This window comes from Protomyctophum parallelum, assembly GCF_964188405.1.
Source record: "Protomyctophum parallelum genome assembly, chromosome: 13".
Classification (NCBI taxonomy): Eukaryota; Metazoa; Chordata; class Actinopteri; order Myctophiformes; family Myctophidae; genus Protomyctophum; species Protomyctophum parallelum.
This window is the reverse complement of record NC_139708.1, coordinates 48,071,836-48,097,301: the sequence shown is the minus strand read 5'-3', so window position 1 is coordinate 48,097,301 and position 25,466 is coordinate 48,071,836. Positions and strand designations below refer to the sequence as shown.

At 39.9% G+C, this 25,466-nt stretch overlaps 3 protein-coding genes across 3 annotated transcripts in view; all 3 read right to left on the bottom strand.

Moving 5' to 3' along the window:
• LOC310869175 (histone H3.2) overlaps nt 1-25,466 on the bottom strand; it is a gene marked incomplete at its 3' end in the record, with an annotated part of 214,952 nt that overhangs the window by 49,046 nt on the left and 140,440 nt on the right. The window lies entirely within an intron of this gene.
• Nucleotides 3,633-4,241, bottom strand: LOC310869166 (histone H1-like; the record flags this gene model as incomplete). Its single annotated transcript, XM_083779778.1, has 1 exon — nt 3,633-4,241. One exon carries the CDS (start codon nt 4,239-4,241, stop codon nt 3,633-3,635), a length of 609 nt encoding a protein of 202 aa, XP_083635904.1.
• LOC310868726 (histone H3.2-like) lies at nt 6,377-11,605 on the bottom strand (the record flags this gene model as incomplete). Its single annotated transcript, XM_083779183.1, has 2 exons — nt 6,377-6,683; nt 11,574-11,605. The coding sequence occupies 2 exons, from the start codon at nt 11,603-11,605 to the stop codon at nt 6,377-6,379; spliced, it is 339 nt and encodes a 112-aa protein (XP_083635309.1).

The window sequence follows — 25,466 nt, the reverse complement described above, 5'->3', positions numbered from 1 at the left end:
GGTTGATTGAACCACCCCGGACATGTGATTCAAATTTGGGATGGATTGGACATTCCGTTCGTGATTTATGGCATTTTTGTGATATAGGCCCCTCCTACTAACTTCGGAAGACGATTACGGCCGAACGATACGCACTACCAAAATTCTGCATCTGGTGTTTTAATCGGATATGTCCAGAGATCATGTGTGCCGATTTCTGTGAGATTTGGACGAAATATGTAGGAGGAAAAGCAAAAAGTTTGTTTTGGACAAAATTCAAAATGGCGGAAAATCCATCATGGCGGAAATGGGCGTGGCCTATATGGGGAGATGCGTCATGACCCAAGGAATCCAGGGAAAAAATAATTTTGATTTTATGAACTACGGTTCAAGAGTTATAAGCCAAAAGGTAAAGTGGGCTGTTATAGCGCCACCATGAGGCCGACCTATAAAATTATAATTTTAATTAATTTTAGTCATAATTAAGAAATATCCCTAAAAGTTTTGTAACTATAGTGATTACAGTCTCCGAGGAAAAAATACTTGAATGTGATTTTTTGCCTTTTCCCATTCATGTCAATGGGGAAATTTAATTCACTAATAAATTCATATCAATTAAACTATACAACATTTCTCTTAACAAAATACAAGCACACGATTCCCGATTTTTCCGGTCAATTTGACATATGGCTCAAGTGCGTACAGCGTACAGTGTGGGAGGTATAAAGCGACAAAAAAAAGACTACTCCAGTGGAATAATAATACTACGAACTAGAAAGCAGTTCCTGTAGAAACTGCGTGGGCTCGCGTAAAATGCTTTGTATAAAGTTATTGCCGTGTCAAGTTTGAAACTCGGGGACCGGAGTAATGGTGTTACCATTGGTGGTCTAAATCCATAATCAAAATTTAGGGACTGTAGCATATTGTAAACAAAAGTAGAAAATGCATTAAAGCTGAAGTAAAAGTTAAAAAAAGTATGAAAATGTGTAAAAACTATAGTTTAAGCAGAATAAAGTATGTGGAAGTTGTAGAAGTGTTTTTAAAGTTTTTCTTTAAATGTAAAAAAAAAAAAAAAAATCTAAAAAATTGAAGTTTTTTCTTTTTAAGTAAAAAAGAAAAAAATATATTTTGAAGTTTTCATTTTTTTCATTTTTTTTCATTTTTTTCATTTTTTTCCATTTTCTTCATTTTTTTTCCATTTTTTTAAATTTTTTCTTTTTTTTAAATCTTTTTAATTTTTTTAATTTTTTTTAATTTTCTTTAAGTTTTTTTTTTTTTTTTTTTTTTTTAAGTTTTTTTAATTTTTTTTTTTTTTTTTTTTTTTTTTTAAATATTTTTTTATAAACGTGTGTGTGTGTGTGTGTGCGTGCGTGCGTGCGTGCACTTGCGAGAGCTGTGTAAAGGCCAGCCAATAGGAAGACAGGGTGTGTGTGTGCGTGCGTGCATGCGTGCGTGCGTGCTCTTGCGAGAGCTGTGTAAAGGCCATCCAATTGCACAAATAGCAGACCTACAAGCCCACAAGGTATCGCAGAGCAACTCATTGAGATCTTGTAACTTTAATTTCAGCCCTGTAATTAAGCTCTTATATGTCTCAGCTGTGGAAGTGTAAAAGACAAACAAGTGGCGCGCAACTTGAAGGTCTTGATCTTGAATGGTCTTGAATGGTCTTGAATGGGGGGAAACTATGCCCGAACAAATTGCTCTATCGCAAAAAGTAAAAGTCGAATGCAAATAATTCTTTCGCTGTGAGTGGCCTGAGATATTGAGGTACACCATGTGCGATTGTGGTGTTGGTACGATCGAAAATGTGGTTATAAGAGCGAGTTAAGAATTGTCATCGCGATAATTTCCTCGTAAGGATTTTACAATTGAGGTCAATGAGCAGATTGACTGTATTTGTGTCACTTAAAAGGCCGTAGTTCACATTCTGTATGTCTCTGTGTTTTGGTGGTCACATTGTGTGAAAGAGGACATGTGTGGCTACAAAATGACCAAAGGACATGCGTGTAAAGTGAATATTTTGGCCGGGACGGCAATTTGTTTGGTAAATTTTCAAGGAAAGATTTTCACTTCCCGCACTCTAGTGAAAGAAGCCCTGCACTCTAACTTGGCACTAATTAGGCGAAACGGCCTGCGATTGAACTGCGATTTCGGAAAAAACGTTTAACGTATTCGAATACGGTTTGAACCACGAAAAAGTCCAGAGTCGTGTGAGCTTTCTAAAGTTTAAATCACGTTTCTACGACAAAGTATGCCAGAGTAATGAGGCTGCAAAAGTGAGGTTGATTTAGAGATAAATCCCATACATTGTCAATGGGAGGAAAAAACTATAAATAAAGTTAAATATTTTAAAAAGTATAAACTTTTTCAAAACAACTTTTTCACCAATTAAAGTTCAAAGATAGATGAACATTATAAAGTTTGAATGAAGTTTCAAAGTGAAAGTATGACGGAGTAATAAGAGCTCAAAAAAGTTAACTGTGAAAAATGGGACCTTTCTTCCATCGACTCTCACTATAAAGAATGTAAAAAAAAGTTAAAAAGTTAAAAAGTATAAAAAGTATAAAACTTTGTAAAAATAAAAATACAAGCACACATCACTGCAAAGAGCTGAACAGTTTGAAGTTTGAACTAAATTTCTAGTGTAAAGTATGTGGAAGTTATAAGGTCGCAAAAAAAAGGGTGGAATAAAGAAGAATAAATATAAACTGACAAGAACTATTGTGTGCTCGCTGTGGCGAGCCCACAATAATAATAATAAAGTGTTACAATTACTAGAGTCTGGTTGCCCCTTTTGGGGCAACCACACTAACTATACATATTTACTACTATGCTATACGTATGTACTATGGCGTGCTATGACTAAATACAATTATAGTGCTGTCTACATAACATGCTATAAGTCTGTATCAAATGCTATCTAAGCCAACATAAATGCTATCTAAGGGGTTAGGGTAAGTGCTATGGGCCATGATGGAGTCTGAAAAGGTGGGTTTTCAGGCTACGGCGGAAGATTGGGAGTGTATATATATATATATATGTATATATATATATATATATATATATATATATATATATATATATATATATATATATATATATATATATGTATATATATATATATATATATATATATATATATATATATATATATATATATATATATATATATGTGTATATATATATATATATATGTATATATATATATATATATATATATATATATATATAATTTTCCCCCCTTTTTTTTTTACAACAAATATTTAATATTTAAATATTATATTTATTGCACAATGAGATAATTCTGATGACGTAAAGGTTGACAGGTAACTAGGTTACCGTGTTTTACATTTAGAACAAAACATTGAACCAGAACCACTGGCCAAAGGCAATAGCAAAAAGCCAGGGGATTTTTTTTGATGAGAACAGCATAGATAGGGCAGCAGCAGAATTGTTTTAGCAACAAATCAACTATGCAATAATTATATTTTAGCAAGGGACAGTGTGCTCTTATGCCTGTAATATAAAGGCAAACTGGTTATCATTCCAGTGACAATTACGTAATTTCTAAATAAAGTAAAGATAGGATACTCTTATAAAAGAATGTGGTTGGCTCTTAAAAGAGCCTTTTGTGGGTTTAAATATGGTGCAGTTTACTTCTTTTTGGGAGCGGCCTTCTTTGCTGCCTTGGGTTTGGCAACCTTCTTGGCTGGAGCTTTCTTGGCTGCTGCGGGCTTCTTAGCAACTTTTTTGGGGCTCTTGGCAGCCTTCTTCGGGCTTTTGGGCACTACTTTCTTGGCGGCAGGCTTCTTGGCTTTCTTGGGCGATTTCTTTGCGGCTGCGGGCTTCTTTGCTACCACCTTCTTGGGCTTCTTAGCCGCTGCGGGTTTCTTGGCTGGAGCAGGCTTCTTTGCTTTGACTGCTTTCTTAGCAGCGGGTTTCTTTACCTTCACCGCTTCTGCCTTGTTCATCTTGAAAGAGCCAGACGCACCGGTACCTTTGAGCTGGACCAGGGTGCCTTTAGCGACCAGGCTCTTGACAGCGATCTTAACGCGGGACTTGTTCTTCTCCACATCGTAGCCGCCGGCAACCAGAGCCTTCTTGACCGCAGTGAGAGATACACCGCTCCGCTCCTTGGAGGCGGACACGGCCTTGACGACCAGCTCAGCGACGCTGGGGCCGGTCTTCTTGGGTCGGGCTGCTGCCTTCTTCTTGGCGGCCTTGGCCGGTGACGGTGCTGGTGCGGGTGCGACTTCTGCCATTATTGTCTCGGATAGTAGGTTGCTCTTCCTTCTCTCAAGTAAACTCTCACAGACTGATGCTGAAAGCTCTGAAGGGGCTGGACTTAAACACCACATGAGAACCCTTTAGAGTCAACACACACAGGCCCTCTTCTCTCTTGTGCCACTTGTGTTTTCTCCTTGATTAAAACAAGTTATAACAAAATACTGTGTATATTATTTAATGCGACAAAGAGCTGACCAGTTAACACACATGTGCCTTTCTGTCACGAATATATCTAAGATGAAAGCAGTTCACTCCTTTTTAGTAATAACCTCAAAACATCACCTGTCTATAGTCAAATCACAGTGTTGCCTCTGTCATTTTTATTCTAAAATATTGTAAACTATGTTGCATTAACAACAATACTCACAATCAATTTAGTAGACATTCTTGGCGACACGATAACTATACTTTTGTTTTGCCTTCAGTTTTGCTATAAATATAATGTTTTCTGACAACAGTAAACACACTCCAGTTCATGGAAGCATGGTGGTGGAGTTGGAAAACGTGGCAAATTTTGGACAACAAACTAATCGTGTTTAAATCTTAATCAACTGTATCTGTACATTTAGTAGAGTTTATAGTAGAGTTTATTCATTTTGGTCATTATAACAAATCAATACAGTGCCTGACAAAAAAGAACAAAAACAACAACACAAAACGAGAAAACAAAACATATGTTCTATATGTAGCCTATCTACTATTTTTGATCTATACAATTTTTTTAATTTTTTTATTGTACTACAGTTTTTTAGTTCCTCATCCAATCCATTCCACAGCTTGACCCCTCTGAGCGATATGCACCTCTCTTTGATATTTAGTCTAGCATTTGTTTGTTTGAATTATGGAAGTGCCTCTTAGGTTGTAGCGGCTCTCTCTAGGCCAGAACAGCTCTTGGATACAGATCAGGAGCAGGTGATTGTGTGCCTTATACATTATTGCGGTATTTAGATCTACTTATTTGATTATGGAGACACGATGTACCCAACACACTTCTCAGGTAGGCCTGCTAGGTTTATACTTCATGGTGCAATGTGTCATGCTGCAAAACATGTTATGATTAACTCATCTTTGCACTCTGTATGAAATACAAATATATAGGCATATTGTTTTTCTTCCCTACTGTCATTTCCCAAAGAAGCACATGGAATCGTCTTGTTGAAATAAAATGGCGTTGCCTTTCATAATAGCATGCCCTCCTCATTGTGTTAGATAAAAGAGAGTAATGAAAAATGAAAAACACTGGGACAAAAAAATAGACGTATAGTATAGAGGATATGCGCGTACTGAGTGGCAAAAAAAATACTTTCTGGCCGTGACAACCCATGCATCCAAACAGAAAAGTCATATCTGATTGCATTAAACAACATTAAACAATGTTAAACTCACTTTGTATATTGCTTTCCCACAGTAACAGTAACACTGAGGATTTGACTCATGTGCACATGTGACAATACATTAAACACATACCAATTAAAATAAATGTGGACCCCCAAATACTAGAAACATGCATGCTCAACCCCCACCTTCACACTGAACATGTAGATTAGATTTACACCAACACTATACACTTGCTTTGTACAGAAGAGTCTCATTCCAGGACTATGAATAGCTGCTGGTTTTGGTGTGAAGTATCGTGTTGAGTTCAATACAATGAAACAATTATGCCTCCCCTCCCCCACAGGGTGGAGCTGAATGTTTGCATGTTGATTTAGTCCTGGGTTTATTTCAGTTAGAGAATATGCATATTAGGGTTTTTTTCTGAATAAAGACCAGACTACGTCCATACATTAAATGAATTCGTCTCAGTGGGGGGGGGGGGGGAAGCCCAGCATTCAAATTTCAGCTTGTGCAAATCTCATGTCTGTTAAGCAAATAACATAGGCTATGTATGCACTGTCCCTACATAGCTGGGAAACAGCATTAGCTATTGTAGCCGATAAAATAGTCTAACGAAATATATTTCAGTAGTTTTTGGCTTATTGTCACGTTAGTTGAAAGTGCATGACGCCAGTCTAGGTTATAATATATCAAAGGAACAATTTATCTTCAAAGTAAACATTTGGTGGCTCTTAAAAGAGCCGTTTTGGGGTTGTGACAGTAACAGATTAGTCTAAGCACGTTCTCCGCGGATACGACGGGCCAGCTGGATGTCTTTGGGCATGATCGTCACCCTCTTGGCGTGGATGGCGCACAGGTTGGTGTCTTCAAACAGACCGACCAGATAAGCCTCAGCAGACTCCTGGAGTGCCATGACGGCGGAGCTCTGGAAGCGCAGGTCGGTCTTGAAGTCCTGTGCGATCTCCCTCACCAGGCGCTGGAACGGCAGCTTGCGGATCAGCAGCTCGGTGGATTTCTGGTAACGACGGATCTCCCTCAGAGTAGGGAAGATTTTAACCTCTGGCCCTTCACCGCTTAACCTCCAAGGAGGTATACAGACAGAAAAACCAGAGATCAATGCGCGTGTTCTTTTTCATGATTATGACAAAAATTCGTACCAAAACACCTCTGGAATGAATACACACACAGAACCAATGAGTTATAATAAATATCTATAAGTTTTAATAATCACAGCCCTATTAAATAATGTACAATTATGTTTGGTCCTATAGCTACAACAGTATAATTTGAGCCTAATACAATCATAATGAATCAAATATGGATGTAAACAATCAATGATACCGTTTACCGACAGAAGTCTCCCGATTAGACACCAGGAGACCCCTGGACCCTCTGCTACGGCAAGGTTGGTGAGAAGAGTGACCATTTCATGGGCCGACAGAGATATATATAATATTTACAAGTTGTCAATATAGCCAATCAGAGTTCATTTCTTCAGGGGCGCGCTTGGCCATCCCCTCATTTGGAGTGTCGCGTTGGTCCCTTCTTCCGGACTCTGCCCCCTGGGTGTGTGTGGGTGTATGTGTCGATGTTTTCAATTAAATGTGCCAGTCATTATGAGATCATCTTTACCGTATGTGTGTGCATTAAATAAGCCGGTCAGTATGTACTCTTACTAGTGTGTGTGTGTGTGTACCCTGTATGTGTGCCTCCCCTTGCCACTGCCCCTTGTTTACACAGTCGAGTTGCGTTGACCTGCGTTGGCGACCCGAGAGGGTGGGAGGGAGAGAGAGAGAGAGAGAGAGAGAGAGAGAGAGACAGAGACAGAGACAGAGACAGAGACAGAGACAGAGACAGAGACAGACAGACAGACAGACAGACAGACAGACAGACAGACAGACAGACAGACAGACAGACAGACAGACAGACAGACAGACAGAGAGAGGGGGGGGGGGAGAGAGAGAGAAAGAGAGAGTGCATGCACGAGCATGCACGCGTGGGAGAAAGATGCCTCTGTGTACTTTATTTTCTAATATTTACTAATTTGAATTTTAGCTTTTAGTGATGCCTGTTAATATTAAATAAACATAAACTTTTTAATAATCTCATAAAAAGCATAAAAAGCCTCCAGTCCCTCCCAAGATTTTTTAAAATTTACTTTTATTAAATAGTTAAATAGTTGGACTATATTGATCGTCTAAGGCATTTTATGTGCACACTCTTATAGGTGAACTTTCCAGTTTTTATTTTTTCTGTAGCATTTGTTCTATTTTATTAATTTGTTAGAGTTTTTAGTCCCAGACTGTCTTAAATTGTATATTATTGTATATATATATAATATATTGTATATTAGATTACACGGGGTTCTTCCCCTGACCTGAATAATGGCATTACCTGAATAGGGCTACCGGGAGAATTTTTTAAAAGTCCTTATCACTTGTTATTTATTCTATCAAAGCAGCATTGACCTTTGCCCTTGGCATGTTAGCATAATAGCTCATGTGAGTAATGACACTACGTAAAAAGTCTGTTCTACCTTAACTTTCAAATAGCAACACATATTTATTTTTTAACATGCAAATGTAACATCATTCTGTTTACCTACTTATCTAATGGCCAGGGATGAGGGAGAGATACTGTAAAATTGTTCCTGTCTGTGGATTATACACAGCCTTACTTTAAATTGATCACACACACACAATAGAATTATTTTTATTGTTAATATTAGTCTCTTGCTTATACCAAGAGATATATTTTGTTGAGTTTTGGAGTTCCCGGTTGGTTGGTTCACACCTGGTTAAAAAGCATCACAAAATTGCACCAACAAACCACGCTAAAAATGAATTTCTCTTTCCTTACTTACTACTAGCTTCTAAGTGTCACTGAGCTAGAAATGGCTAATCTACTGTTTACTGAGTGCACACACTCGTGCGCACATTTAATGTGTATGGGGCTGATGTGTAAAACTGCCAGATTTCCAATCTTTTCCTAAAAAAGGGTCAGATAACAGCAATATTTGACGTTCACATCTCAACATCCGCGTATACTGGGCCGTGGTTGGCTGGTCCGATACGCCTTGAAGTCACTTGATGAAAGATACTCCTTGGTTGCTGAGAAGGATGAAAAAGTACAATGTTCATCTTTGTTGTTGACACATGCCCCCCAAAGTTTGTCCCCACAAAGTTCATGTCACCAGAGTTCATGTGTTTGCTCCACCATAGTCCTTTCACTTTCCATTGTGCCGTTTTGCAAGTTGACTTTTATAGGCCAACTGAAAACTGAGTTGTTAAAGATTCAGCCTTTTTGGATGTAATATCATGTGAGCGAGAGATATTACTATACTTTGTACTTTAGTAGTGGCAGTTTTTCCTAAATATTTACTTTTGAACTTTTCATGTGTACCCTCTTGCGGGTCTATCTGTTTTAGATTGTTGAAATCATTGTGGCTCAAGGCTAATCTGACCTGTCAGATGTCAAATTGGTTATCTGAAACAGTGCACATACCTTTATAATCAGGCCTGTGGACACTTTTAAAGGAATTGTTGGTGCAGTTTACAGATGATAATCACAGATTTACAATATGGACACACAGTTTTATGTATACACTTTTGTCTTTTACTGTCTGGAGGCAACCCTAGTGCCTGGACCTGGTTACTTAGCCTATATATAAACATTATACACATGAGTGATTGTAGATTGGCTATTTTTCTTTACACTTATTTTAATATATAATTAAGCACGTGTAACAATTCACTTTACCTGGGGAGACCTACTTTTTGAATAAGGGTACCTAGGTTAGTATTTTTATTTCTTAAAACCGTTATAGTAAAGCATCCAATGGGTTAAATGAAAGATCCTGTTATTTTTATTAGTCAATTTGTATATGAGACATTTATTGTGCTTTTGACACAGACTATATAGATATACTGTATTTTTGTAAATGGTAGAGGGCACAATGCCTTATATTAGTAATGGTAGTAGGGATAATTAGATATTGTCACACAATTTATTCTAGAGTTAGACCTTAGTTTAAATACATTTATACATTTATTTCATAATAATTATCTATAGAGAATCTGATTTATTTTAGTCCATCAACTTTAAATTTGTCCAATAGTTAATATCTAAACCCTAACTTTACTATTTTGAGCCGGTAAATACCTTTTTTTTTTCTCTTAAAACCAATTCTTTCCAAAAATACTTGAGTAAAAGTATCCGTGGTGCCGTATTAACCTATAAGTATTTCAAAGTACTATTGATATTTTTTTTTTTAAACAAATATTCCTTCTTCCCGCTACCTGTCGCTCTGGCCCCCTCTCCCACTGGTCCTGCACCAGACACTGAGAGAGAGAGAGAGAGAGAGAGAGTTGCATTTTATTTGTATTTTTAATCCTGAAACCTAAATCCTACATCCTGATTTTTTATTTTTTGCTCCTCACTGTATGCTGTCCAATAAAAAGCCAGCTAAACTACACTGTTCTCTAAATCCTCAATCATACTTTTACTCCTACTTTACTTTTGAGTACAGCAGCTAGATAAACACTCCACAATCACACTTTTACTCCTACTTTAGTTTTAATTATTTAATTAACAATGATACTTTGTTTCTCAATTTTTCTCCGGACACAGTTCACACCAGAGATGAATATGGTATTTTATGGGTGTATCTCTGAACTAAGTGTGGTGAAAAAATACCCTTACACAAAGCCACTTATGGGGCACGCCTTAACAGCGTACAGCATAGATGACGGCGAATCAAACCGTCACACCAGAGATGGTTATGGTATTTTATGGGTGTATCTCTGAACTAAGTGTGGTGAAAAAATACCCTTACACAAAGCCACTTATGGGGCACGCCTTAACAGCGTACAGCATAGATGACGGCGAATCAAACCGTCACACCAGAAATATCTGTAATTTCGCCTCACTATTCTCTAAATTATCTAAGCCGTGTCAACAATTTCTGAACCCAGTGTCCGGTCGGAGCAATGATTGTAACAAGGGAAACCCAGCACATAATAAAACTGTACTATTTTATTCCCTGCACCGTGGCTCAACGCTCCAGGCCGACACTACATGTCCAGAAAGAAATGCACCACTCAAAATAACCACTACGTTCACCACGGGCACAACCACCGGTGGCTTGTTTAGAACATAATGACGTTACTAATTCAACGTCACACTAGAGACCGCTTTTACAATTCTTATCTCTGAACTATATTTGACAGTTTTAACATATAGTCAAACCCTACATATATATATAGCCACTTACGAGGTACACCAAACCTACGCCAAACTATCAGACTTAGACAGTCCTCCAAGGGTGGCCCAGGCTGGCGATCCACATAGATGACGGCAATCTATCCGTCACACCAGAGTTGGGGTTCCATTCTTGACCTCTGAACTACATAGAGGATAAATATCCTATTTACATAGTCACATATGCTGTTACCAACATTGATGACGGCAATTTTCCGCCACACCAGAGTTTAGTGGTCCATTCTTGACCTCTGAACTACATAGAGGATAAATATCCTATTTACATAGTCACATATGCTGTTACCAACATAGATGACGGCAATTTTCCGCCACACCAGAGTTTTTAGTGTTTCTCCATGTAATGACAACAAAGCCAATATTACATTTTTTAAATATACCTTTACTTTTATCTTTTCTAATTCTTGGCTCTTTCCAAGTGAGTATCAGTCAACTTTTGGGCTCATCACGAGAGCCTTAGACAGTTTAGCTAGGCTGAATAGATCTCATATACCCACTCACGTTTTTTATTTTTGGGCTGCCTTCAGCCGATTTTATTAACATGAGCACCCACACTCCCCAAGTGTAGGATATTTTTAAACCATATACTAGATAACCTGTAAAACCATGTTTCTAATATAATCACCATCCCCCCGTATGGCTTTGACCTTTTTTACTCTTGATTTTTGACACCCCCATGGTGTTTCTGTTACCCTTTGTTACTCTTGATTTTTGACACCCCCATGGTGTTTCTGTTACCCTTTGTTACTCTCTGTTACTCTTTGTGAAATTAATCTGGCTAATGACTACTTTTGATCTAACCAGAATATTAGTCATCCATATTTGTTCTTTTAGAATTTAAACGGTAATCTTTTGGTAAACCGGAGTTGATTGATTGCAACTCAGATAGAATTTAGTATATCCAATTGCAGACTTTTTGTATGCATGGTACTTATTTTAGCCATCTATGCTTTTGGAAAAACGGTAGTGTGTTTTCCCTCAGATTCACTCAGATTAATTTAGCAAAAAATCCAATTATGATAAGCAGATAGAAAAATAGCATATCTGCTTACCTTATGTATGCCCGGGCCCCAGGCTCTGAGTTAGTCTGCAGGAAAAAAGAACACCGTCGACCTGGCGGAGTTTCCCAGACGTCCACTCCACCCTCTTTGGTCTGTTGCTGCCTTCCAGAGGTTCCGGTCCAAATCACGCCATAATCACGTCAGGGTCACCAACTAGGGAAGATTTTAACCTCTGGCCCTTCACCGCTTAACCTCCAAGGAGGTATACAGACAGAAAAACCAGAGATCAATGCGCGTGTTCTTTTTCATGATTATGACAAAAATTCGTACCAAAACACCTCTGGAATGAATACACACACAGAACCAATGAGTTATAATAAATATCTATAAGTTTTAATAATCACAGCCCTATTAAATAATGTACAATTATGTTTGGTCCTATAGCTACAACAGTATAATTTGAGCCTAATACAATCATAATGAATCAAATATGGATGTAAACAATCAATGATACCGTTTACCGACAGAAGTCTCCCGATTAGACACCAGGAGACCCCTGGACCCTCTGCTACGGCAAGGTTGGTGAGAAGAGTGACCATTTCATGGGCCGACAGAGATATATATAATATTTACAAGTTGTCAATATAGCCAATCAGAGTTCATTTCTTCAGGGGCGCGCTTGGCCATCCCCTCATTTGGAGTGTCGCGTTGGTCCCTTCTTCCGGACTCTGCCCCCTGGGTGTGTGTGGGTGTATGTGTCGATGTTTTCAATTAAATGTGCCAGTCATTATGAGATCATCTTTACCGTATGTGTGTGCATTAAATAAGCCGGTCAGTATGTACTCTTACTAGTGTGTGTGTGTGTGTACCCTGTATGTGTGCCTCCCCTTGCCACTGCCCCTTGTTTACACAGTCGAGTTGCGTTGACCTGCGTTGGCGACCCGAGAGGGTGGGAGGGAGAGAGAGAGAGAGAGAGAGAGAGAGAGAGAGACAGAGACAGAGACAGAGACAGAGACAGAGACAGAGACAGACAGACAGACAGACAGACAGACAGACAGACAGACAGACAGACAGACAGACAGACAGACAGACAGAGAGAGGGGGGGGGGGAGAGAGAGAGAAAGAGAGAGTGCATGCACGAGCATGCACGCGTGGGAGAAAGATGCCTCTGTGTACTTTATTTTCTAATATTTACTAATTTGAATTTTAGCTTTTAGTGATGCCTGTTAATATTAAATAAACATAAACTTTTTAATAATCTCATAAAAAGCATAAAAAGCCTCCAAGAGCCACTGTACCGGGACGGTAACGGTGAGGCTTCTTCACTCCACCGGTTGCCGGCGCGCTCTTACGAGCTGCCTTGGTGGCGAGCTGTTTCCTGGGCGCTTTGCCGCCAGTGGACTTACGAGCTGTCTGCTTAGTTCTTGCCATTGTATCTTGTTCTCTTCTAAAGAAGTTGAGAATAGAATGCTTCTTAGTGCACTGAAAACTGCTGCTTTTATTAGTGCCTCAGAGACGCCGTCATCCTCGGATTGGTCAGTGGTAAGGAACCGCCTTGTTTGGGGAGGTACCATGCAACACTGGCACAGATTGGAGGGGAACTCTTACCAATGTCATAGCCTACTGGACTGGGGCTCCTGTAAATAAATACTATGGAATACTAGTTTCCACTGGGCAAACTGATAATGCATTGCTGTAGTCATATATTGTATGACATGGGCCAAAGAAAAACAAAAAATAATAAATAACCCAAGCATGTATGTTCTGGTGTATAAGAAGGCTTCTCATGAACTAGTTAACTGTGACTCATCTAATTCATCACAACATATGAATGTGGTCCAACTTCCAATGTGAATAATTAACTGCCAAGAAGTGTGGATTTTGGACTAGAACTAAAATGCGCGTTTAACTTGAATAGGCTATAGGCACTGTAATCCATGAAATGTGACACTAACTGTAGGCTAAATGTGAAAGATATTGATTGCCTACAAATATTTACAACAACACATATCGTACTGTGTATAATCATCCTCATAAGACAGTCAGTTTACCAGTTAGACGCCCCGAGGGGGATAATTGGGAATACTGGCACTTTGGCATGGGGGGGGTCAGATCAACAAATGGAATGAATTATGTACTGGGCATATATAGAGCATGTCTTGAGTGTACAGAGTTTGAGGCCAGATCAACATATGGAATGCTGGAACAGGTCAGCTCCATATATGGAGATCTAAGGGTGGCAGAGTTTGAGGTAGGGCCAGGCCTTAATTTTGGGGCCTGTTGAGAACTCTGCAATAATAACTTTGGGGCGGGCAGTCCAGAGTTTGAAAGGACAGGTCAGTCAAAACGGAGATCACATCAAGGAAGGATGGGTTTGATTGATTGATTGAAATATTTATTAACAGTTTGTAGAATTTACAGTACATTTTAAGCACAAACTCAATACAAAGACTGTCAACTGTGAGTGGACGACCCAATTAAGCATTACACTTGTTTACAACAGGGTCCACATTGTTCAATTCATCAAAACATTTAAAGACATACAGACATTTAGAGACATACAAATAGACATTTCTATGTAGCTAAAGTACAGAACAGGAATTCATCATATGGGAAGCAAAAAAGGGAAAAGATACAATATACAGTGAGGGAAAATGGGGGGGGGGTGGGGGGGATTCAGATTTTACAGAGGCCAGTTTCGAATTGCAGACATCCGTAGGTGCCCTTTGAGAGCGGTTTTGAAGGAGTCAAGGGATTCACATGTCTTAATGACTGTTGGTAGGGCGTTCCACATTTTGGTGGCATAGGAGCGAAAATAATTTAGTCCCTTGTTTGTGCCGAATCTGGGTTGTACATGGTTTGTTGCACTCCCTCTGGTGTTGTGGGTGTGGACTTCGTTTACATTAAGGAAGTATTTAGACAGGTACATGGGTATCTTGGTGGTGTATCGAATCTTGTGGACCAGACCCATTGCAAGATGCTGTACTCTGTCGTCGACCCTAAGCCATCCCAGCCTGTCAAAGTGGGCAGGGGTGAGGTGGGTTCGGGGGGTGAGGCCAAGTAGGAGCCTGACCAGTTTGTTTTGGGAGGTCTGGAGCCTTGTTTTAAGGGCCTTTGAGGTGCTGTGGTACCAAGAGGTGGATGCATAGTCAAAGAAACCTTGTACGAGGACTCCTGTTAAGGTCTTCAAGGTGTTTTTGCTGACCAGTGAGGAGATCCTGTAAAGGAATCTTGTTCTTTGATTGACTTTTTTGATTACGTTGGTGGCCATTTTATCACCGGAAAGATTGGCCTCCAGGATGGAACCTAGGTAGGTAATTTCATCTTTTCGTGTGATAATATTGTCACCCACTCTAACCAAGAAGCCATCTGCCTTGCTGAGTTTACTATTTGATCCGAAGAGGATGGATTCAGTTTTTCCCAGGTGTAAGGATAGTTTGTTATCAGCGAGCCAGGTGCAGATTCTACCGAGTTCAGAGCTGAGGGTCTTTTCAACCTGCAGTTTGTTCCTGTCCGAGACCAGCAGTGCTGAGTCATCTGCGAACAGGAACAAGTTGCAGTCACAAGCTGAAGTCATGTCGTTAACATAAATTAGGAACAGTAAAGGCCCTAGTATGCTTCCTTGTGGGACGCCACAGCTCACTGGGAGGGGAGGGGACAGTGTTCCGTTCACCTCCACCATCTGTTCTCTCCCCTCCAGGTAGGATTGCATCCAGCTCACTGATGTGCTATCAAAACCAATAGCTTTAAGCTTGTTAACCAGTATGGAGTGGTTCACGGTGTCAAAAGCCTTTTGGAGGTCCAGCATGACCATGCCGCAGTATTTTCCAGCATCCACCTCGTGTTTGATGTGATCGCTCAAATAGAGGAGGCATGTGTCAGTTGAGTGGGATGTTCTGAAACCAGATTGGAACTCGTACAGCAATTTATTAGAGGCAAGATACTTTTCAACCTGTTCATAGACTATTTTTTCCATCACTTTCGAGATGGAGCTTAGAATAGAAATAGGGCGGTAGTTGCCGGGTTCTAATTTACTCCCTTTTTTGTACAAGGGGGTTACTTTGGCCAGTTTAAAATCTTGGGGGACCTGTCCCTGTTTGATGGAGAGGTTAACTATGTGGGTGATGACTGGAGCTATGGAAAAGGCTGAGTCTCTGAGAAATTTGGAGGGAATATTGTCATGGCCAGTGGCCTTGTGGGGTTGGAGGGCACTCAGTTTTTTAAGTTCCTCCTCGGTTGTTACCATTGTCATTTTAAAATCATCTTTACAAACACCAAGGTTTTTGTAGAAGGCTTTGATGTGCTCTACACCAAAACGCCCAGAGTGGGAGGGCAGTTTGCTAACCAGCTTTGTTGCAATGTTTGTAAAGAAGATGTTCAAGTGGTTGGCTACATCGAGTTTGTCAGTGATGAGGGTGTTATTCGATTTGATGTTTATGTTAGTAAACCTGGTTTTTAGTTTCCGACCACAGCCTAGTTGATTGTTTAGTAACTTCCATAGCTCCCGAGGATTGTTTTTGATTTCCTCGGCTTTATCATTGATAAAGTTACATTTGGCTGATTTGGTCATGGCAATTACACTGTTTCTTAGCTTGTTACACTGGGCTTTTAGGTTGCACAGTTTGGTTTGGAGATCACTGTCGAAGCGCTTGCACTTGGCTAGTTGGGGTGGGGAAGGATCAACATATGGAATGTAAGAACAGGTCAGTCGGTTTGAGGTCAGATCTCAGTTCATTTCAATTTTATTAAAGTGTCAAATCACAACAAGTTGTCTCAAGACACTTTGCAAACCAACAAAGATCCACCCAGAGCAAGCAATATTGTGACAATGGTAATGAAAAACTCGCCTTTAGGAAGAAACGTCAGGCAGAACCCGACTCTAGTCTTCTCCATGTATGGCTATCCAGGGTTTGATGAGGTCAGTGCTGTGACGACCATATATTGTGGCATGACGTGCCATGAGGCATACGGGACTGATGGCCATATATGGAGGCGTGACTGACGGAAGGACATGTTTTCATAGTAGCAATACAATGAGACTTCGTATTTATTGTTGTAAAACTCTTAAGTACTGAACCCTTGTCTGGTTTGACAGACAGGTAGTGTGTGCCGGCTGGGTGGTGTGTAACAATCCGGTTGAAGTATACCTTGGTACGGTGGCGCCGACGGGCCCGGGAGAACAATAACACGACACGAGACAGTATCACGCTAAACTTTAGCGTGATACTGTCTCGTGTCGGGTTATTGTTCTCCCGGACCTGAGTCTAGAGTCTAGGCCCATGAGGGGCCATTTCTCTCCACTGTATCCCCACTGAGGAGTCCATCTTCCCCATAGACCACACAAGTGGCCATTTGGTTCTACTGACTGAGTGTGTTTGCTGCAAAGACACTCAGCGTTGTGAGCTTTTATAGATTGCCTATTTTCACAATGTTTGTCCCGGCCCACAGTTTGGGAAACACTACCCTTATAGGGGACTTATTTTTATTATTATTATTATTGCCAGACACCTTTACAAAAAAAGGGCAGACATTTCTCTGTAAATTTATTCCATGATTTGTGTAATATTCCCATGCAGTCGTATCACTTGGCAGCCATGTTTTTACAAATGTCACATGACAGTACCACCCATTAATAATACATATATTCCTTATTGTTATGGTATCAAAATAAATCTCCTGAAAGCTTCAACAGAATGTGAATTGTGTATAGGTGATGAATTCACCTATACAGCAGTACGGCATTATATAAAAGAGAAATGTCCTATTACACTGTTATAACCTTATAAACAATTGCTTTAATATATCATTGTACTTTTATATAATTTATATATGCTAATTGGATTCCTAGATAACCAAGACATAGGGTTAGACACCAAAATTATTTTTCTAGGATGAATAATGGAGGAGTAATGGTATTTTAAGAACTGGCGGCGGCCATCTTGAAAATAACACCTTTCGGGTCGTCAAACTTTGGTAAACTTTTAGTATGTTATTAAGGACACCTAATACTACAAAAAAAAGTTGAGAAACCTTTTGTTGCAATTTTTTTAGGGTCAAACCATATTTTTACCCGCCTACTGATACTTTCCCCGGTTTTAATGGGTTAAACACTAATGGAAATCATGTTGTTAATTGTGACAAACAAGATTTTTTCAAATGCAAAATTTATTGTAGGCTACAAAAAAAACCCACCACAAGACGTGAAATAAACACTCATTGTTCTCCTTGGCCCTGGAGGGTCAGATGAATCTCATTGTTCTCCTTGGCCCTGGAGGGTCAGATGAATCTCATCTTGGCTGGCCTCGATGCTCTTGTGCAGCCGATCCAGAGCGGCAGACAGACGGTTATACAGGTCCTGCAACACAAGACGCTTCCGTCAGTTGAACAGTCACAATTATCACATCATCGCCTAATCAAATTATTTGAGATAGTCGCAATTTTCTTTTGCATAATGGTCAATCGCTTCCATGTTGAAGTGTCCATATATTAATTTAAGATTGACAGCTGCCGTTCAGCCAGAATGAGCAATGGTGAAAATAGACTGGCCAGGAAGGATGAGAAGCACCCTAATCATGTGCATGTATAATTAGTTCTATGTGGCATTCTAAAATTCCCATCACACGGACTAGTCCGAGATCGGGGTTATGGACAGGGTTTCGTAATTGCGAACGCAGTGAGCCACTTACTATGACAGCAAGGGCTGAATGTCTGTCTGTCTGTGTGTCTGTCCCGCTGTTACACCACCCGCCCGCCACCAGAGGGCGCAGCTGTAGCACACACACACACACAGGGCGCAGCTGTAGCACACACACACACACACACACACACACACACACACACACACACACACACAACCACACACACACGAGCTGCGTTCGCTTCACGCGTTTGCGCGTCTTACTTGTGTGGCGAGTCGGAAATGGCGATCCGTTGGAATAATGGGCTTCGGAATGCCGGCGTGTGTTCCCGACCGTCGTACGACAATAAAATAGGGCAGTCATTTATAAAAAAAAGAATTTCTGCCTGATTTTGAATCATTACATTTAAGTTATGCACATAAAACAAAGTCAGTATCGGTATACACAAAGGGCTAACTTGAACTCACTGACGATACCATACACATGTATTGTTGCTATGTTTGGAAGTGGAAAATATGCAATTATGAAGCAGATATAGAGTATATATATTTATTTATATATATATTGTTTAAAAACAAAAGCTAATTTCAAGTGTGCAAAGAGACAGAGCTATACTTTTTGTAATGAGAATCTCGCATTGCTTTATCCATAGTGATAAATGAATGAATAAATAAATAAATATACTTTTTATAAAGATAAATTGTGCACTGTCTGCTATATGGTTATTGAGTGTGTTTTATGGTTTGCATTCTCCAACTTTTATTTACAATTCTCTCTTTCCTCCCAGGATGGACAACGGTAATGATCAAACTCAAACGTTGTACTTGACCCATTTCGGTCGGGAACCCCTTTTGGTGTTTCAAGCATTATGTTATACTTTAGCTATTGAAAAATAGCAGATCCGAGTGCGCGCTACGAGCTATTTTTTTTATTTTTTTGTGAAAATGTGGCGCAAATCTCTGAATATATTATATTATTTCAGAGTGAACGTTTTTAACTCAAATATTTGCTTCTGGGGGGGGGGGGGGGGGGGGGGTCCCTGGAACATCATCTTTTCAGATACGGGTCAGCGGCCAAATACATTATATTTTTGGGAGTCCTTGACATGAGAACGACTGATATGGAAACATGAGGTTTTTCAGAAAACTGTCAGGATTTAGAAGGTTTGTAGAAAAACATTTGTAGAAACTGTCCTCAGGTCTAAATGGGTTTTAACACACCGGTAAGAAAACGTATCAACACTGCAATGTAGATTATAGCCTATTATACTCTTGTACAAATACAAGAGTATATTTGAAAATGTGCTTGAGTAAAAGTAAGAAAGTATTGGCAACAAAATATAGCTAAAGTAAAAGTACTCATTGCAGCAGAATGTCCCGTTATTAGGCCTACACAAGTTCAAAATGTATACAAAAATATTGCAAATGGAAAATCTACAAGTTCACAATGTGAACATGCAGATCTGCTATTTCCAAATGGCTGAAATATTATGCAAGGTTCAAGGTTGTACTTTATTGTTCCATCTTGTGTACAGGTACATAAGAGTAAAACTTATTTTTGGTGTGGCTTCCTTACAGACAAGGCAAGCAGCATATTATATATATATATATATATATATATATATATATATATATATATATATATATATGTATATAGATTAGCATAACATTCAAAACAACAAAACCACAGCAAACAAGAATAAAGAGTGCAAGAAAGAGAAACCAAAGTGTAACAATAAATAGTGCGGCTGAAGTGGTTAGTGTGTTTTGTAATATTAATCAAAAGTAGAGTAAAAAGTACTATATTCCCCTCTGAGATGTAGTTGTGTTGTGTAGAAGTAAAAGTAGCCTATACTAAATACCTCCCCATGTCACTGTTCAGCTGTGTAATAATGAATATACTGCCACCATGTGGTAGACATGAGAACAAGCGCTCCACAAATAGAATTTACTGTGAGTCACCTGACCTAGTAGTATGTTTGTGCACATGTTCAGTTTAGCTGTGGTGGCCTGTGATGATGGTGGCTGTTTGTAATCCCCTGTCTAATCCTTCGCAGACCCAAAGGTATCTGGCATGGATCAAATGTGTCATAATATTGCTGCTTCACCTGGTTGAGAACAATATAAGAACCCAGACCCAAAGATATCTGGCATGGATCAAATGCGTCATAATATTGCTGGGTCATAATACTGAGCCCTGGTTAAATGACAGCACACGGAAGGTCCGAAAAGAATGCAGGCGAGCTGAACGTCAGTGGAAAAAAGATAAGCTAACGGTGTCGTTTGACATTTTGCGTGATAGTTGGCGTAAATACCAGCTAATTGTCAAAACTGAAAAAATGAGATATTTTTCAGATATCATTGTGACAAACTGTCACAAACCTCAGGTTTTATTTAAAACTATAAACGACATTATTGACGTCCCCCAGCCTGTCTGTCTAGATGCTTCCCCTGAAAGATGTGAGCTCTTTCTAAAGTTTTTTATGGAAAAAGTAGCTAACATTAGGGCTAGCATCCCTACTCTGACACATGACCCGTCTACTGCTGTCATCTGCCCCGCCATTTTGAGCCACTTTGAGCCTGTGTCTCTTATTCAGCTAGAGGAAATTATTTCCCAAATAAAACCAACTGGCTCCCCCTTAGACGTCCTTCCCCCTCGGCTGGCTAAAGAGACCAGTGGTGCTACAGGGCCGGATCTCCTATCGATCTTAAACCGGTGCCTAGCAGGTGATGTACCAGCTGTTTTTAAACATGCTGTGGTACAGCCGTTGCTTAAAAAGCACAACCTCGATCCCTCTGTCCCAACTCCCTCTGTCCCAACTCAAAAGTTATGGAAAAATGCGTCCTGGCCCAACTGATGCCCCATCTGAACGCCCATGGCATCTTAGAAGTGTTCCAGTCTGGGTACAAAACCCTCCATAGTACTGAGACTGCACTCATACGAATTTTTAATGATATATTTTTGGCTACGGACTCTGGTGATTCTCTTATTTTGGTGCTCTTGGACCTGACTGCCGCTTTCGACACGGTAGATTACAGCATTTTGCTCTCTCGCTTGGAGCACTGGGTTGGCATTAGAGGGTCAGCACTGGAGTTTTTCAGATCCTACCTGTCAGGGAGAAGTCTCTGTGTCACCCTATAGGAGACCCTACATCCTCCACAGCATCCCTCAACTGCGGGGTGCCACAGGGCTCGATCTTAGGTCCAATCTTGTTTATGTTGTACCTGCTCCCCCTAGGATCTATTTTTAGAAAACACGGTGTTTCCTTCCACTGTTACGCTGATGACAGCCAAATCTACCTGCCTCTGAAACGTAACAACCCTGACTCCTTAAAACCCTTGCTCGCTTGCCTGGAGGATGTAAAAGCATGGCTGGCTTTAAACTTTTTAAACTTTAACGACGGCAAGACCGAAGTTATGGTGTTTGGGCCAAGCAACAATGTGTTTCCTCCCGGTGATTTAGGTCCCCTTGAGCCTTTCTTAAAGCCAATTGCCACCAATCTAGGCGTTAAAATAGACTCTGATCTAAAAATGGACAAACAGGTAAATGAAACAGTCAGAAAGAGCTTCTTCCAGCTGAGAAGGCTGGCAAAGATTAAATCTTGTCTTTCCCGCCCTGTGTTCGAAACTGTTATCCATGCCTTTATGACATCCCTCCTCGACTACTGTAATGCCCTGTATATTGGAGTCAACCAGGTCTCCATATCTCGCTTACAGTTAGTCCAGAATGCCGCCGCACGGTTGCTTACAGGTACACGTAAGTGTGACCATATTAGTCCTGTAGGCTACTAGCCTCCCTCCATTGGCTTCCTGTGCGATACAGGATTGATTTCAAAGTTTTGCTTTTTGTTTTTAAATGTTTAAATGGTTTGGCACCCATTTATCTCTCTGAACTACTCAAACCGTATGTTCCCACAAGGACCCACGCTCTGGAATGAGCTGCCTCTGCACATAAGACAGGCCCCCACTCTTCAGGTGTTTAAATCACGCCTCAAGACATATTTTTATTCTTTGGCTTTTCCTAGCATAGTATGAGCTTTTTGATGTTGAAAGTGACACTGTGTACTGTATGTTGTTTGTTTTTAAATGAAGTTGTGATTTTTATTATTTTATTGTAAAGCACTTTGGTACAACTTGTTGTTATTTAAATGTGCTATAGAAATAAAGATGGTATGGTATGGTATGGTATGCTTCACCTGGTGGAGAACAATATAAGAACCTATTCCAACCTGGTGAGTGAGTTGGGATGCAGTGCATGCTGTCTGGTCGTGAAAGCCATTTATTTGTCTTCCCGAAGTTCCTGCACGTACAGGTTAAAATCTACAGAAGGATAAAAAAGACATGGCAGTCTAGTAAACTGAAAAGAACCACCCTGACCCAAGAACTAATCTGAGTTCCCAGAAAGTTTTATTTTTCGCCACTGCAGGCCTAATGGGTGTGTTAATTAGACTAGCACATTGGCACAAAAATAACAGAGCCAGTATAGTGTGTTGCTTACATCACAATAGTACTGTGTAAGGTGAGCCTTATGCAGCCTGCCATATGTTTTACCCTTTTGTAGCTCACTGCGTGAAAAGAGGAGTTAACGGGCAATTATGGGCACTGTATTTTGCCCGTAAACCTCAAGTTTAGCGGGCATATACAGTTAATATACAGGTGTGATGGTACAATTCGGGAGTTTACCGGAGTTTGTTGGAAAGTTTAACGGGAGTGTAATATACACATCCGCAGTATAGTTTAACCTGAAATACAAATAAGAGAGTCAGCCTGTGGGTTTCATGCACTTAAGACGCCTTTAGACTACGTGAGACACGAAAGAAAATAAACACATTGACTGTACTCTCTGCACATGTTGAAACAACTTTCTGAAATGGCTCTACATACATTTCATACATTTGAAAACTTGTGAAACAGGACAATCTGCATAATGTAAAGTACGTAGTTTCAATTGTTGGTACTTTAAGTACATTTTGATACCAATAGCCTATACTCAACGTTTGTAGCATACTCAAGTACATTTTGAATACCAGACTTGTACTTCCCCAGTTCAAATTATTACGATTATTTTTGTGGGGGTTCACGGTGTCAAATGTCTGGAACCCTTGCTCTATACACAGTAGGCTACATTGGTGGCCACAAACTCAATACAAAGACTGTTAACTGTGAGTGGACGACCCAATTAATTAACTTATACATGAGGTATATCCATGCATTTTATGTAACTGTAACTTAAGAAATCACTGTACTTTGGCTTTTCAACAGGTTTTGGATAACTATATTTGTGGGCTAGATAGGAGTGAGTCCATTTTGTGTTGCATCTGTTTACCCATTGTACCATTAGGTGGGGGTAATGAGAATCATCAGCGTTATGATTATAGGTATACAGTAACTGTCATAACCTGTGATTACTCACCCCTGTTACCGTGATACAGTTCATTTTTCAGTAAAAGTGTTTGCATAAAATTGATATTTAGTGTTTTTCTAAGGCATTTTGTTATGGCTCTTGTAGAAACGTTTACAATAACGACCATGATATTTTTAAATAACCCCACGTATGATCCATGGCAAGGCATCAAGTTCTAGTTTCCTCAAGGGACAATATTCACCACAAGACTTATGTGATTGTGTTATAGGCAGTTTCTATATTAACGGCTGTAAATACAGCCGACTATCGGTGAGCAGGTACAGACTTACAGTAGGCTATACCATGAAGATCAGTTATACAACGCAATCTGACTCCTCCCAACATAACTACATATTTCCCCTCCCCATACAATTTTTAAATCACGTGTGACCCTTAGATAGAATTGATCTTACAGACTCCACCTTGGGGGCTGGGCAGGGGTGTCTGTCTGGCTGTCTATCTATATGTATATGGCTGTATGTCTGTCTGTCTGGCTGGCTCGGGGGTGTACTCTAGCCTGACTTTGTTTAATTCTTGTGAAAGTCAAGGATACTCACCGGCTAGTGGTCAATTTCTATATAAATAATTACACTGCAATACCATTTATGCCCTGATGTGATTTCAGTCACCCAGTGCAGTGTTTTCAATCCGTGGTCCGGAGACCGTTAGTGGTCCTTGAGTGTGTTTAGGTGATCCCCCAGCTAAATCATGGAGAGTTGGTAACCAAATAGACCCCTTATAGATCTTTAACTCTTGAGAGTTTGTAAAATGAAAACCAAATGCCACACACAAGTTAAAATATTGTACGTTTTGTATATTGGCTGGCTAGATAGTAACTCTATAGTTTGAGGTAATGAGATTGACATGCGTTATGATTCTATTGGTTAATGCGCTATCCTGTGTATATGTATACAGAACCTGTGATATTAGGGGGGCCATTATATGAACTTTCAGGAAATCCCGATTTCCTTAGTAGCTTCACAAAATATCTGTCTGACTGCCCCCCTATACTTATCCCAATCTGACCTGAGATCAGATTCTAAAAATGTCTTCTACATCCTGACAGTTTTCTGAAAAAGCTATGTTTCTGTGTCAGTCGTTCTTCGATTTTTCAAAAATAGCAGAGCAGACCTACAAGCTCGTAGCGCGCCACTCGGTGGCGCGCTATGAGCTTGTAGATCTGCTATTCTTCAATAGCTAAAGTATAACATAGTACTTTCAAATTCATAATGGGGGTCGATGGCAAGTCAAATAATCACACTACTAGTACTCACTACTCACACATCGATGGTTTATTTACAAACGCGACACGTTGTTTGAACCGTCAGGGTATCCGGGGGTGGTACCAGTCAATTCATGCTGCTTTTTAAGTGGTGCAAACCACTTCTACATCCAGCTTGCAATGTCCGTGTACCTGTGTACCTGTGTGTGTACCTGTGTGTGTACCTGTGTACCTGTGTGTGTACCTGTGTACCTGTGTGTGTACCTGTAACCATGAGCATGAGTGGTGTGCGCATGTGTGAAATTGGAACGACAGAAGTAT